The sequence below is a fragment of the Coregonus lavaretus genome (assembly GCF_964263955.1).
Source record: "Coregonus lavaretus genome assembly, chromosome: 16".
Lineage (NCBI taxonomy): Eukaryota > Metazoa > Chordata > Actinopteri > Salmoniformes > Salmonidae > Coregonus > Coregonus lavaretus.
Genome location: NC_140003.1, coordinates 15,276,970 through 15,294,201, shown reverse-complemented (window position 1 = coordinate 15,294,201; position 17,232 = coordinate 15,276,970). Strand labels below are relative to the sequence as shown.

At 39.7% G+C, this 17,232-nt stretch overlaps 1 protein-coding gene across 1 annotated transcript; it reads right to left on the bottom strand.

Annotated features, from left to right (window-relative positions):
• Positions 1–5,447: 5,447 nt before the first annotated feature.
• Positions 5,448–16,669, bottom strand: gad1a (glutamate decarboxylase 1a; the record flags this gene model as incomplete). Its single annotated transcript, XM_084179070.1, has 16 exons — positions 5,448–5,621; positions 5,733–5,822; positions 6,189–6,296; positions 6,468–6,617; positions 6,801–6,879; positions 6,980–7,044; positions 7,203–7,319; positions 7,829–7,883; positions 7,970–8,049; positions 8,340–8,455; positions 8,615–8,727; positions 11,089–11,179; positions 11,346–11,588; positions 12,462–12,602; positions 14,866–14,928; positions 16,594–16,669. 16 exons carry the CDS (start codon positions 16,667–16,669, stop codon positions 5,448–5,450), a joined length of 1,761 nt encoding a protein of 586 aa, XP_084035196.1.
• Positions 16,670–17,232: the final 563 nt, after the last annotated feature.

Here is a 17,232-nt window from a genome sequence, read left to right as displayed (position 1 = left end):
CAGGACCCCAGAGGTAGCTATGGGAATATTACTGCACACAGTATGGGATTAAAAACAGCAAACCATTTCACTCATCAACCAGACTCATAGCCACAGATATATTTATATAGTACGATGCATTTATTTGTATTTATTTTTTCACCTTTATTTAACCAGGTAAGCCAGTTGAGAACAAGTTCTCATTTACAACTTTGACCTGGCCAAGATAAAGCAAAGCAGTGCAGTAAAAACAACAACAACACAGAGTTACATATGGAATAAACAAAACGTACAGTCAATAACACAATAGAAAATCTATATACAGTGTGTGCAAATGTAGTAAGTTATGGAGGTAAGGCAATAAATAGGCCATAGTGCAAAATAATTACAATTATAATTTAGTATTAACACTGGAGTGATACAGTGAGGGAAAAAAGTATTTGATCCCCTGCTGATTTTGTACGTTTGCCCACTGACAAAGAAATGATCAGTCTATAATTTTAATGGTAGGTTTATTTGAACAGTGAGAGACAGAAGAACCACAAAAAAATCCAGAAAGACGCATGTCAAAAATGTTATAAATTGATTTGCATTTTAATGAGGGAAATAAGTATTTGACCCCCTCTCAATCAGAAAGATTTCTGGCTCCCAGGTGTCTTTTATACAGGTAACGAGCTGAGATTAGGAGCACACTCTTAAAGGGAGTGCTCCTAATCTCAGCTTGTTACCTGTATAAAAGACACCTGTCCACAGAAGCAATCAATCAATCAGATTCCAATCTCTCCACCATGGCCAAGACCAAAGAGCTCTCCAAGGATGTCAGGGACAAGATTGTAGACCTACACAAGGCTGGAATGGGCTACAAGACCATCGCCAAGCAGCTTGGTGAGAAGGTGACAACAGTTGGTGTGATTATTCGCAAATGGAAGAAACACAAAAGAACTGTCAATCTCCCTCGGCCTGGGGCTCCATGCAAGATCTCACCTCGTGGAGTTGCAATGATCATGAGAACGGTGAGGAATCAGCCCAGAACTATACGGGAGGATCTTGTCAATGATCTCAAGGCAGCTGGGACCATAGTCACCAAGAAAACAATTGGTAACACACTACGCCGTGAAGGACTGAAATCCTGCAGCGCCCGCAAGGTCCCCCTGCTCAAGAAAGCACATATACATGCCCGTCTGAAGTTTACCAATGAACATCTGAATGATTCAGAGGAGAACTGGGTGAAAGTGTTGTGGTCAGATGAGACCAAAATCGAGCTCTTTGGCATCAACTCAACTCGCCGTGTTTGGAGGAGGAGGAATGCTGCCTATGACCCCAAGAACACCATCCCCACCGTCAAACATGGAGGTGGAAACATTATGCTTTGGGGGTGTTTTTCTGCTAAGGGGACAGGACAACTTCACCGCATCAAAGGGACGATGGACGGGGCCATGTACAGTCAAATCTTGGGTGAGAACCTCCTTCCCTCAGCCAGGGCATTGAAAATGGGTCGTGGATGGGTATTCCAGCATGACAATGACCCAAAACACACGGCCAAGGCAACAAAGGAGTGGCTCAAGAAGAAGCACATTAAGGTCCTGGAGTGGCCTAGCCAGTCTCCAGACCTTAATCCCATAGAAAATCTGTGGAGGGAGCTGAAGTTTCGTGTTGCCAAACGTCAGCCTCGAAACCTTAATGACTTGGAGAAGATCTGCAAAGAGGAGTGGGGCAAAATCCCTCCTGAGATGTGTGCAAACCTGGTGGCCAACTACAAGAAACGTCTGACCTCTGTGATTGCCAACAAGGGTTTTGCCACCAAGTACTAAGTCACGTTTTGCAGAGGGGTCAAATACTTATTTCCCTCATTAAAATGCAAATCAATTTATAACATTTTTGGCATGCGTTTTTCTGGATTTTTTTGTTGTTATTCTGTCTCTCACTATTCAAATAAACCTACCATTAAAATTATAGACGGATCATTTCTTTGTCAGTGGGCAAACGTACAAAATCAGCAGGGGATCAAATACTTTTTTCCCTCACTGTAGATGTGCAGAAGATGATGTGCAAATAGAGATACTGGGGTGCAAATGAGCAAAATAAATAACAATGTAAATAACAATATGGGGATGAGGTAGTTGGGTGGGCTAATTACAGATGAGCTGTGTACAGGTGCAGTGATCGGTAAGCTGCTCTGACAACTGATGCTTAAAGATAGTGAGGGAGATAAGTGTCTCCAGCTTCAGAGATTTTTGCAGTTTGTTCCAGTCATTTGCAGCAGAGAACTGGAAGGCATGGTGACCAAAGGAGGTTTTGGCTTTGGGGATGACCAGTGAGATTGCAGATGATCATTGGACATCATTAACAATAACTGCAAGAAATGCTCCAAAAATGTTTTAAAGCGGAGATTTTTATTAGTGCTGTAAATAATACAGTAATGCTCTGCACATAGTATGAGGTTAAAGTGCCTACCTTGATAGGGGACATCCATCCCACTCACTGAGGAATGTATTCAATCAATCTTATCACAGAAACAAAATCATCATCATGACGGTACATTTGTTTTGTTTAAGTCAACATCTCAATGACAAACAATTGGTCTCTTACAACATGTCGATTCTCACGGGATAATATTGTGCACACATGGATCATATAAAGACCAAAAAATCCATGACTTAGCTTATAGATTTGAAAGATTATATATTTAATTAAATGGCCCCCTTCATTAAGTGAAATACTTAAAAACAGTCAATGCTCTAAAATGCATCACTGTTAAAATACAAACAATCCTTTGTCCCTAGAGTAAAAATTTTCCCCAGATGGTTTAGCATTGTGCTTCTCACTAAATAAGGGCTCTATTGATTCCGTATCGTGGAAGTTCAGCATTACAGCGTGATTAAAATTTAAAGGCAATGTTCCCGCGTTATAGCGGAGACTGCATTCACGGTAAACGCTGCATATGTCGGCTCAATGGGAAATTACCTTTCAATTTCTATCGCACAATCTGTAACGCTTCAGCGATACAGATTGAATAAAGCCCTAAAGCACCAGCAAATTCGCTGCCAGAGCTCAGCTTCCCTCCCACAGCTAGTCATGTGACGCTATAACATTCAGTCAATGTGATTCACAATGACATATCCCAGTTACACAACATAGATTGCACTAAGGTTAAGGGTGGTGACTGAGTTACATATTCTTATATAAATATCTTAATCCATCTATTGGTTATATTAAGGGATGTATTTATATATATATTTATAAGTATACCGTTCTTTGGTTCACAAATACACTAAAATACCTTTAATATGCTTTTTCAAAACACAGTAGCATTATAAATACATGTAAGGGCACATTACAAATGGAATAGATAACAATTTCAGACATATACTTTCTTGATATAAATAAAGTGATTAATCTATTAAATTCTTATATTTAGTGGTTTTTATAATTATTGGAACATGTGTTACTGAAAAACTAGGACATATATATTTGCCACAAAAGCAATGTAACAATACTCTACACAATCTACACAAAATTCATTAGCTCTAAAAACGCAGCAATAGAATACAGTACATGTTACAATGACTGTTACATATTCCCTCTACTTAATATGAAAGGGGAAAACCAGCTAAGATACAATGTGGTGTTGCATACGGTGCACCTGGCTTAATAATTACATGGACAACACACAGCACCAAAATTCAGTACATTATAATATCTATATACAGTACCAGTCAAAAGTTTGGACACACCTACTCATTCCAGGGGTTTGCTTTATTTTTACTATTTTCTACATCGTAGAATAGTGAGGACATCAAAACTATGAAATAACACATATGGAATCATGTAGTAACCAAAAAAGTGTTAAAACAAATCAAAATATATTTTATATTTGAGATTCTTCAAATAGCCACCCTTTGCCTTGATGACAGCTTTGCACACTCTTGGCATTCTCTCAACCAGCTTCACGAGGTAGTCACCTGGAATGCATTTCAATTAACAGGTGTGCCTTGTTAAAAGTTAATTTGTGGAATTTCTTCCCTTCTTAATGCGTTTGAGCCAATCAGTTGTGTTGGTACAAGGTAGGGGTGGTATACAGAAGATAGCCCTATTTGGTAAAAGACCAAGTCTATATTATGGCAAGAACAGCTCAAATAAGCAAAGAGAAACGACAGTCCATCATTACTTTAAGACATGGTCAGTCAATTCGGAACATTTCAATAACTTTTAAAGTTTCTTCAAGTGCAGTCGCAAAAACCATCAAGCGCTATGATGAAACTGGCTCTCATGAGGACTGCCACAGGAAAGGAAGACCCAGAGTTACCGCTGCTGCAGAGGATAAGTTCTTAGAGTTACCAGCCTCAGAAATTGCAGCCCAAATAAATGCTTCACAGAGTTCAAGTAACAGACACATCTCAACATCAACTGTTCAGAGGAGACTGCGTGAATCAGGCCTTTGTGGTCGAATTGCTGTAAAGAAACCACTACTAAAGGACACCAATAAGAATAAGAGACTTGCTTGGGCCAAGAAACACCAGAAATGGACATTAGACCGGTGGAAATCTGTCCTTTGGTCTGATGAGTCCAAATTTGAGATTTTTGGTTCCAACCGCCATGTCTTTGTGAGACGCAGAGTAGGTGAACGGATGATCTCCGCATGTGTGATTCCCACCATGAAGCATGGAGGAGGAGGTGTGATGGTGCTTTGCTGGTGACACTGTTGGTGATTTATTTAGAATTCAAGGCACACTTAACCAGCATGGCTACCACAGTATTCTGCAGCTATACGCCAACAAGTGCTCAGCATATGTGGGAACTCCTTCAAGACTGTTGGAAAAGCATTCCAGGTGAAGCTGGTTGAGGGAATGCCAAGAGTGTGCAAAGCTGTCATCAAGGGAAAGTGTGGCTACTTTGAAGAATCTCAAATATAAAATATATTTTGATTTGTTGAAAATGTCTGGATACTACATGATTCCATATGTGTTATTTCATAGTTTTGATGTCTTCACTATTATTCTACAATGTAGAAAATAGTAAAAATAAAGAAAAACCCTTGAATGAGTAGGTGTGTCCAAACTTTTGACTGGTACTGTATATATTACAATACTGTATATGTCTATGCCATGAGGTCCCTTGCATTGTCCTCTGTCTCTACTGAAAAGGTCTCTCAAGGTCACTCAGTATGTGAATATGTATTCTCTTACATAGGCTATATTGTACAATAGTTAAATCTAACAATGGCATAGTCACTGCTAAAAGACAGAACAGACAGGAAACATATGAGACGCATCACTTGCTTAATATTCTGAAGGTTACCTGTGGTCTAAAAAGACCTACAAGCAGCTGAAGTTTCAAAGTCCTACATGATTGGTCAAGAGACAACAGGAATATGAAGCTCAGTGTAGCTCAGGGTCTTTTTAGAGCTGGACATGACAAAGCTGAGAACGAAAGATCAAAGGGCAACATCTTCCTAATGGGTGTGGCCATTACAAGTCCTGCCCCAGTCTCTCAATCTCATCGGTCAAGAAGTCGATATCTGACCTGGTGGCGGCAGGATTGGAGATGACCATGCGGAAGAAGTTGACCTTGTCTCCCTGAGGCTGGTAGCCCACCATGGTAGTTCCAGATTCCATCATCATCGCCTTGATCTTAGGGGCCACCTGGTTTAGACAAGGACAATTCAGAGAAATGTACAGTAGGTCAGTGCTGTCTCATCTGATTACAGAATATAGTCTTCATTGGCCGAAGCTGACAAGTCCTTTACTCCTTACCTTATGCAACCTCTCCCTCTTCTCCTGACCATCGGGCATGTCACGAATGCCTGGCGGAAGGTACCAGAAGCAGACATTCGTGTGCTGGGGCTGTGGAAAGAAAACAGCAACATTGTTCGTCAGTGTCTTTACTCAATGGAGGGTCTAAAGAAGAAGTAGCCAACCTCACTAAGAGGCCAAATTGAGATTTGAGGCTCTGCAAGGCAAGTTCATCAATCCACAACGAGTTCAACTGGGGATTCTAAAGCATAGCACCACCTCTACAGGCAGACAGGGAGGAGAGTTGGCCTGCCTCACTACATTGTGTTGCTCAGAACACTATTGGGCATCTCAGTTAATGAGTTCATATTAATCAGATATGTCATTCCTCTGACGCTTTATTAGGGTAATCCATTAGAAGATATTACTGTCTTTGTAAACAGAACCAAGTAGAAAATGAAGGGAGAAAAATCTCACCTCTCCATCGAACACCATCTGATAGCCCTCGCGGTCCTTGATTTTAGTGTAGAGATAATGCGAGAGGTCCAAGCACTTGTCGATGTGCTGTTCAAACCCTATTGTTCCCTGTTGGAGTGGAAAAATACAGAACATAGAAAGATCATTAATATCAAGCGCTACTCTTTTTCTGTTCCATGAGCCAAGATCAGCATCCAAGATCAATCCCTGTTACATGCTAAAGCTTTAAAGCCTGATTAAGTATTGCAATAAAAGCTTGGAGAGATATGTGCACATTACCTTTGCTTTCCACATTAGCCAGAATTTAAAGATATCTACATGTCGTCCACACTGGATGGCCTTGTCCCCTGTGTCGTACGATACATCGTACTGTTTGTCTGGTTGGAAGAGGTAGCCAGCACACATGGAGTTGCAGCCTGATAAAACTCCCTGTAAAGATCAATGGTGTGGTTAAAGGACAATGGCGAAATGTAGAGACTTAAAGTTCAATGGTGCCTTCAAACTGGGCGATATTCATAACAATAGTAGCCAACTCTCTGTGACTTGTGACTTAAGTGTGTTTCATGGCATTCACACCATAAGTGATAACCCATCTGTCAGTAGTGCTCTTACCCTCTCTCTGACCAGAATGGCAGAGCACTGCAGTGGCACACCCATCATCTTGTGAGGGTTCCAGGTGACTGAATTGGCCCTGCAAACATGGAACACAGACTGTAAGACAGGCCACAGTCCCCGTCAATGAGTGTGTGTGATTGGTTTAATAAGGGTCTCTTCCCAGGACTGCAGCTTACCTCTCTACACCACTCAACTTGTGCCTGTGCTTCCTGGACATCAGTAGCCCTCCTCCCCATGCACCCTGAACAAAGACAACAGTTTGTTTTGAGGATTAGACATGAAAGTGGCTTATATGTTCAAATGAAAGCTCAGCCGACCATGAAAATGTGTTGCAATCAACCCTGAAATTACCTATATTATCATAACCTTCCTGTATTCATAGTAGGAAGATGCACTTACATCCACATGTAGCCACATGTTGTATTTCTCGCAGATGTCTGCAATCTCGTGGATGGGATCGAACGCTCCATACACTGTGGAACCAGCTGTAGCATTCACGAACATTGGGACACAACCCTGCAAGCGTACACCATCAGAATGAATATGGAGTCTTGTATTATTGGAGTGAATTGAAATAGTTGCATTCCTCATTTTCTGTAATCTTTGACATAATATAAATTGGTTAGAGCAGATTTCAACGACATTGGATTATTTCTCTTGGCAAGCCTTTGTCACAGCAGAATTGCATGCCCATTACAGACAGCCTGCTATCACCTCTCTCCTGTAACTGAACTAGCTTCAGGAGACTGTGCTTTGGAACTAGTGGCAGTGGATAAGATAATACTTGAGGAGGCATAAGCACTAACCCTAAAATGAAAGTAGACATGTTTTTATTTTGTAAACAAGTAAGATTACTTGATGTCCAGAGTATTCAGTTGACTGGATTCATATTAGGCAGCTGTTCTCATTAGAATTCAGTTTCAGTGCATCGCATCATTGTGCAGAAACAAACGGAGGGTATTTAATGTCTTCAGGGGGTACGAATCCGCAATTTGAAGTTGATTGGCTGACGGTTTGAAACTCACCCTCGCCTTGGCATCGATGACCTTAGCTTCCAAATCAGCAGGAATGACTCTCCCTCTACAGAAGCAAACAGACATGTCAAAGTGGATGTTCTCACGGGGTTGTTTCATACAGTGCAGTGTATTGGACATGGCTCCACAAACCTCTCATCTGTGCTCAACAGGATCAGGTTTTCTGTTCCAAAGCCCAGAGCAGCACTGGCTTTCTTTATAGAGTAGTGGCTCTGCCAAAACACATGAGCATGGCATTAGACTACTAACCTATCAGCTGAGCTCTGACATACAGTCAGCTGATGTACTGTCCAATGGTTGTATCAGTTTCAATGAGGGTCATTTTTTTTGCTTTGAATCAGGCATGCCACAAACCCTTTATACAGAATAGACAGGGTGAACCAAGCAGTGACAATAAATAACAATAATACTTTGTTTTGGTAATACAATACTGTTTCTGAGACTGGAGACATGTTCTGTTGTGAAAATGAATGTTCTGCTCAGATGTTAGGATAAGATTTACATGCTCTGAGGTGAAGAGCACCAGTCTGGGGGCAGCAGTCATGCCTTTGGTCTTGACTTCAGGGAAGAACTTGTAGCGTGCGATCATCACACTGTACATGTTGGATATCGCTCCACCTGCACAGATGTTGCATACAATCTTTCACTAAACTGCATTCTATTATCTGAAGGCTTGTGTAAGGAATATTCATCTGTAACGGTAGGTTTATTCCCATCTCAGATTCTCAAGGCATGGCTGAATTCATAACCGTTCATCAGAATTGGCTTCGCACTCACCTGGTGAGAATATCCCATCGCCTTCTCCATTTGGCCAGCCAATGATCTCCCTCATCTTCTTCAGCGTCAGCTGTTCCATGAGCACAAAGACTGGGGCGATCTCATAGGTGAACCTGAAATACAGAGCACCTGTCTCCAGTTACCCACTACCAATAGAAATCCATTCTATCATTGGTCTTGAACTCTCATATTGTTATTTGTTTCTCATATCTACATTGTCTATATTGACGTAAACAGAGTCAATGAAGGCAGGTGGCAAAATCCCAGGATAATGCATCACCATGCATCACCATTGACTCTTTTTTCTTATTTTTTGTGCAAAATATTTAAATGTAAATTGTGTTACATATGTTTCTTATTGTGTATATTAAGCAATGCCACATTGAAGTCAGAGAAAAGCATGGAACACGCATACTACTTTTAACACCTTCACAATTCAACGATAGCTCTGTCACATTGTATTAGGGATACCATTTGTTGCAGTGGAAAGAGAAAGAACATGAATGTCACATAGTCTGAAGTCCATTAAGAATATGCCACCAAGAGGGAGTGCTTGTCTCTGAGTTAGCAAGAAGAAGAGGCTAGAAACGTGATGTAACACAATGAGAGCGTCATTGCCTTTGTGTCTGAGGTTTGTCTGGAGGCCAGCTTCCACTGAGCTTGTTTTGAATGTGTTTTTAATACAAACAGCATATTACCCTCATGGCCCGTCACTGAGAGAGTAATGATGGAAGAATGGTCATTTCTCCTTTAGAATAGGAATGATATCATTACAATCATGTTTATTCAATGAAATCACAATTACAAAATAAAGGATTGTTTCCATATCATTAGAAACTTCCTCCAGGGTAGTGCAATATCTATGTAGAATTAAATGGATCCCCAACTACCTCATCCATCTTCACTATGTCCTGCCCAATGCTCTTCTCATTACACTGCCTGTCTATTCATGCAATGAGTCAATGCATTAGTGGGGCAATGCAGTGTATCACACTGTGCCATACACACAGCACATATTTGTTTTTAGTTCTCTTGCTGGCTCATCATCTCCAGTAAAAATGTCCAAAAGAGTCAGGAGCTATTTGGAGTTATGTCCCAAATGATTTTTCGCTCACTCACTTATGTAGAGTAATCCTGATGATAGCCCTGGGACATGATTGTCAACCTATTAGTGGCAATCAATACGTGTCAGGGGTAATTAATGATGATGGAGTAATTAGCTAAGGCAAATAACAAATATGTATGCAGTCAGAGCCCACCCTCTGATTCAACTCATCTACAGTAGTGTTGACGTGTAGCATATGCAGGGGTAATAATCTGCCCAGTAGATCTTCAGCACTACATTTATCCCATGAGCTGGACCAACTAAACACTCTTCAAAACACTGGGGGCAAAGCGGGATAAATCCTTTGAGGATTACAATACATAGAAGGTCGAATCAGCCAGGCCATGTGTTGAACCTTTAATTAAGTCAGGCACCAGGCAAAATAAATAATTGATTCCCTGACATGAAGAGGACCAGCCTTGGTGGTGAGCTCATATTTCTGTGCTGTGTTTAGAGACAAAAATGGCAATTGACCATGACCACACAGATCACTCTGGCTATTACCACTCAGAAATGCAATGTTTCATCAATGCTTACAACACAAGTGTATTTTTTTGTTATGATGATTTTACAATGCCCTGACGGGTTCCCAGGCTGACATCATAGACAAGATCAGCATGTTACAGCAGCCGATACACTCTGACCAGTGCCTTAACTGACTTGGCAGCCTCAGCTGGTAATCTGTGTGTACTGGTCAACAATAGTCCATGGCCAACGAAGCATCAACTTTTCTCTTGGACAAGTCCCTGGACACCTGGTGTATCACCATGCTGTCTCTTCCAGATTGCCTTTCCCATGGAAAAAGCAATATTGAATCACAGTCTATTGTTCACATTTGTGCAGAAGATCTCAGGGACGTATCTCATTCTGTTGTGGAACCATTATCTCTGATGTAAAGAGCGTTCCATAAAACAACCACCCCATATAACTTTGAATGCTAATCAATATGTAATTTAGTTTGCCTGCAGGGCTATATTATCTGACTACAGCCACAGTGTTGGTCAACAACAATAATAAAGCAAACAGATAGCGAACTCACAACTCTAATATTTTACTTGCTTAAAAGAGCATCCTCAGGATCCTTCATTTAGAAGCTTATCAAGGTCCCCAATTATGTCACTTCCACTGATCTTCATCTTCAACCAAAATCTTCTGAGGCCATTTGAAATGGTAGGAATTTTAATTTTCCTGTTATGCAACTCTTACTTTGATCATTGGTTTAGGCACATTGTTTACAAAATTGACAGGACTACTTTACTACTATACACATATTTACAAAATGTAAAGTTCCTGTGACTTTCAATCATAAACATATATACATGTATCATAACAAATGTATAATAACTGGGGGGCGATAAAGACCACTCACATGTTAGTGTTTGCAGTGGAGGTGAGCCATTCTCCTGACAACCCAATGATGTCTAAGCCAGTAGATAGCTGATTGAAAAACCTAGGGTGACCTGGGAGGGAGACAACACCATTTGTCTTTAATACATTTCTCATGAAAGCTTCATCATTCAACTATGGGCTTATCTGTAATCATTAAACCACATTGTAGACAATGAGAGATATTGATTGTGCTGGGGGATTAGCTATGCTTTATGCCTCTGTCTCCTCTGTCCTCACCTGTTCTCACTCCATATTTCAGGGTATCCCTACAGTCCACCAGGATCTGCTCCAGGGACTCAGGCTCGTCGGACAGCTCCAGGTTGAAGCCCTCCATGCCCTCCAGCAGCTGGTGGGGGTGGTGGAAGTCCAGGACTTTGGTGGATCTGTCAAAGGTCTTCCGGACGTAGTTTGTGAGAATATCCACCACCTCCAGCAAAAACTGCATAGTTGGCTCCTCTCCATTTTTGGCTGGTAATAAATCTAGGGTGAGAAATTGAAGCATGTCAACAATATTAGTGTTTTTCTCATTTTTTTCCAAAAATAAATCAATAACTTTTGTTTGCATCCTTCATCACTTGAGGATGTTTTTAAGAGCTTACTTTCACAATCTTCTGTAGAATTTGTCATGACTTCATTCTACTTCCCATCTTGTAAACTATTTATTTGGTTTTCCTCTCTAAAGCTGGTTAAATTATATAAATGGCCCCTTGTAGCTCAGTTGGTAGAGCATGGTGCTTGCAACGCCAGGGTTGTGGGTTCGTTTCCCACGGGGGGCCAGTATGAAAAAATGTATGCACTCACTAACTGTAAGTCGCTCTGGATAAGAGCGTCTGCTAAAATAACAAAACAAAAATAATAATTTGAAAGTCATTTTCAGCAACAATGAATTACCCTTTTTGGTATTTCTCCAGTGAGTGTCCCTGAGTAGCCTATGCTATTCTACAGCTATTACAACTTGACCTAGCAGGTTATTATGGTAAAACAAATGGTGAATATACATTTTAAATAGGCATAGCAATCAATTCAACTTAAATTACTAACAACCTAACGATTTGGGGTTTTATTATTTTTCACAAAAGGTTAAAAATACCTTGAACATTTTATCATCAAACATTACTAAATGGAAAGAAATAACAGAGATTTAGACCAATTATAAAGATTTGGTCAATCAGTATTTTCAAATCAGATCAAATCAGGCTAATCTTCGCATCAGTAACAACATTTAAGATTTTAAGTTGACTCATGTTCCATTTATTGTAAAACAACTGAACAAAACGAACATTAACAAGTTCCCTACATCATTTTGATTGATAGGCCTACATTTCCCATAATGAAAATAATCCGGACACTTACCTCTAGCAAATAGATTGGAAAAGTCTGTTTCGGTGCGTCTGAAACGGGAATCCCTGTCGCTGTTATCCAGCAGGTCCTTAGACGATCTTTCCTTGAAGGAACTAATCTTCTCCTCGAGGTTGTTGTTCTTCTGCAAAAATCCTAAATTGTTGCAAGGGGCAGAGGATTGAAATGAGTGATTACTATCATCACTCCCAATCCCAAACATTTTGATGACACCCTTTTTACACAAAACACATGCCTAAACTCTCACTGATTGAGCTGACAATGATGTGGTGTAGGCTAGTTTTTAGGTAATTCCCATCCTGTCCAGGGAAGCCTTTTTATGGGAGGAAGAGTCAGTGGGAGGTTGAGCCCAGTGACAGCAGCACCAAAAGCCAGTCAAGCAAAAACAAATAGCCGTCATTTTGTGTAGCTGTAAATTCGTATTAATTCCCTCCGACAGATTCCACTTCAGTAAGCAGGGAAGAGCGCACAATGAAGTCAACCGATGTCATTAAAGCCTGAAGGCAGACCTAATAGTTGGACTGGGCTGTGATGATATATGGGACATTTTATAACCTATCTGCTCATAGGCCTGTGGAGAACCCCACATTAACTCAAATCTTATTTTACCTATACCGATTTCTCACCCCAAAAACGATTTTTTTTTTTTTTACCAAAATTGATTTCTAGATTGGCCCTTATAAAAAGAATACCTATTCCAAATCTCCTGCTAAGATTATTAGTAATACAAATTCCTACAATGTGATCTTATTTATGATCTTATTTTACAATCAATAACGCAATTTTTCAGTTAAACTAGCTAGGCCTACAAGAAACTCAATGATATACCATCGCCCACACCCTTTGGAGTAATAAATAAAACTACATAAAAGTATATAAAAAGATGATAGTTGAAAGTATTTTTACTGTTAATTCATTTTATTTCGTTTTTAATATAGACTAATTTAATTTAATTGTATTATTTCACTTTCAGCAAGGATATGTTAGATTATAGCCTGAATACGCATGCTCCTGTCTCATGTGAAGTGATATAAAACCAATATAAAACCAACATTTCACTAGGTCAAGCAAGAGGGATAGCTTATGATGTTGTTTTTGGACCAATATCATTGCACTTAATAAACAGAGATGAAAAGTGGAAAACGGGCCTATAGGCCTATTACCTGATGGTGAATCAGATAAAACCAAAACGTAAAAATTGCGTAAATATCGCATTAAAACATTAAACTTGATTTATATTTGCATTAGGCCTATACTGTTGGTGCTTGATTGGCCCTGATGGAACAATAACAATAGACTCAACGCTTGGCCATATCAGATAGGGCTAATGCATTTTGCTCCCACTTAATCGGTGCGTATTGTGGAGAAGACTGACAGTAGACCTACTATCTCTGCAAAACAGAACCTTGACGAATTGCGATTTCAATTCCCTGGAGTAGAAAAGATAACTATCATGATGAGAGTAATCTTTTCTCTTCTGATGGACTCGCATCATGATAAGGACCGATACCAATCATTCCACCAAATATAGCTTTAATAATTGACACCCGCTCAGTTATCCAACTATAGGCTACCGATATATTTTGAAAAAAAGACAAAGACAGGTACGTAATAAGATATTAAGATTTGCCTCAGCAAATATAAAGATAGGCTATCTTACTTGTGGATTACTACAATGAATGTAGTAAAATCAACTGTACATGTTCATGTTTCATTCAAAATTACCTAAAAATAATGAAAAGGGGGTTGCATAATTTAGCCGGCTAATTGTTTATTCCAAGGTCATTAAGTATTGGCAAACATATATATTTTTCCAGGTAGGCCATAGGAGGGCGCAAGAGTACGATTTTATTAAGAATTATATATTTTTTAAAGCAAGGTAAGAAAACACACACATTGAAAACATACCCAAGACTGAAGATAGCTCATATTCCATTTTGGGACGTGCCAATGTAGACATATAGTTATTTTTGGACCAATAGCTAGTCTCTGCAGTTTTTCAAACTGCTTTTAATATTTATTAAAAAACAGGGTTGTTACTATAAATTCAGTGGTAATAATCAATATTGACATTATTTCAGCGTGAAAACCCACTCATGCGACAAGAGAAAGCAGAAAGGGGCAGAAGGCATTCAAAGAGCAAGTAATCACAGCCGCCCAGGCTGCACAGTCTTTGTGTATTAGCCGAAAACATTATGGCTAATAGCCTATTCCTCGGATATCAGAATGGTCTGCTTGCTCGGCGTTGAGTAACACATAAAATATGCAACATAGCCTACATTATGTAACCTATTATGTTTTTTCTGTTGCATTCTAAAAGACACATAAGAACAAAAGCCTACATGAAGATTTATTATGAAGTCCACGAAAATACATGACATGAAAATAGTTAACTTACCACATATCTTCATTCCCAATTTTCTAGAACATCCATGAGCAACTCCACACCAAGCGTCATAGCCTAAAATAATTTTGGAAAACTATTGAGAAGGCCCTTACATTAGGCCTCAAGTGCATATTATTTCTGCAAAAATACTCCCAAACTCAGTGATGGATGGGAAAATGTTGAAGCATGTTGCATAGAACAATGCATAAGATTATCAATTAACATTTAACTGGTGAGAAGATGCTAAAAAGATCAGACATGCATCACCAGACATTGGCCAGTGACAAAAAGGGCTGAGCATTTCGCCGCTATGAAGGGCTTCCAGGTATTACATTGGGGAGGTGGGGAGTTGATGTGTGTCTGTGTGTGAGGATGAGGAGGAGGAGGAGGAGGGGGGGGGGGGGGGGGGGGGGGGAGTTTAGTCTAGGTCTAGGAATTTAAGAATTCTGTTGAAATTGACCATGGAAAAGCGGCCAGTGGAAGGGACAGACAGCTCCACACAGAATCCCAGTTTAACCCCTGCTTAGGATCACAAATCAAATATATCTGGACCAAATCTACGCCAATGTTACACCCATGAAGGCAAATGCAAAGGCAAGCGAAATATCTGAAATAAGACGTTTATAATTCCAAATAATTATGCCAATTATGGGTGGAATAAGCTTGAGGTCCACGTGCATAATTCGGATTTTCGCGTAAATCATGCATTCATGTCAATAGAGATATAGACAAAATTGAAGTTGCACATTCATGGATGTAGTCTAATACTGGCATGACACCAGTCTAATGGCTTTGGCACACCCAAAGCACAGTTTTGCAAGCAAATTCAGCACTGACTGAATCCCTTTTCTGGTGAGAAAAACGGAGGTGCAGTTTTGCTACATTTATAATCTGATCTGACGTAAATTAAAATGTTGTGGTTTAATCGTTTACATTTGCAAATGCATAATTTACATTGGAGTGTTGTCAATATCAAATCAGAGCTTTATGATTGTATGTGAGAAAAATAAGACATTTATGGCGAGCTTTGCATCAAAATATGAATGTCCTTGGACAACTAATTGGGATGTAGCCTAGGCTATAGGTTAGTTATATTTTTCTTCAATAGCTCTTGGATAATAAAAAGTATTGAGGCAGAGTTGTTGGCCGCTTACATCTCTACATCCCCCCTCAGCTGATGGTACAATAAGGTGCTTGAACACATGCCATTAGGGCCAATTTAGTGTGGCTACAATTAACGCCACTTTGCACATAATAAATTACCCTTAAATTCACTCTCACTTTTTATTCAACCACGACGGAAGAAATACACAGAAAAATATAGCCTACTATAGTCTCTTTATGGAAGGCAATAATTATAATAATTATAATAATAACAACAATAGGCTTATAACAGCCTAATAATAATTCAAGAAGGCTGTATATTATTTTGGAAGATTATGCTAAATTTTTTGGGGATTTTTTTATTTATCAATACCCACAGGATGGTACTAGCCTAGCCATTAGTCTTTTCTAATTGCTTTCAGTTCATGTTTTAAGAGGACATCACCTATTTTGACAGCAAGATTCGTCTATCAAGCAGATGCCGGGAGGTCCGCTGCGCATACAATGTTGCGGTGATTTGTTGGGTGGGAGGCGTTTAGAATGGTACAGTTTTTTTCCTCCATGGAAATGATTAATGGCATTGCCCACAAAGTAAATAGCACAAGTGAAATAGCGTTTTATCTGTGATGGACCTACTTGAGCCTGGTGGTCGTAAATTTGTCGAGTTGGGATCCGGTTCGCTGCCAGACGAGGAAGGTGCAGACGCCGCCATCACTCCTAAAATACAGTACAAATGTCCTCACTCCAAAGCTCGCTGTCACTTTCTGCGGAACCTCGCTTATTTTATTCAAGATGAAAAGTCACATTCACTGTAAGGAGAGTAGAAATAATAGCTGTCTCTGAGCCATAAAATATATAGATAATGACATGCCTAACTAGGCTATTTTAAATGTATGAATAGGATATGTTAAGATCGATCCCTCATCCAAACGCTGACAGAAATATCCACAACTACGAATAAGCAAGGAGACAGGACACGACAGACATGTCTACGACATCGTCTGGCAGCCAGAGTAGCCTACAATTCTTCTCAAACATCAATTAACAGGTTGGCTGAGGCTGCAGTGCACATTATTTTTTCCTGAATCCATAGGCTACAGATAAGAAAGTAAAAAAAGGCAAAATAACTTATTGGTTATAAACACAATACATTTCATTAGGCTTTATCAAATCAACATCGACAATGATGCTCATTAATCCTCACCAATACATTCGATAACCTGATCTCTGCTGTCAATGTGGATAATGAGGCATCACTGCAAGTGTATTTCTTTG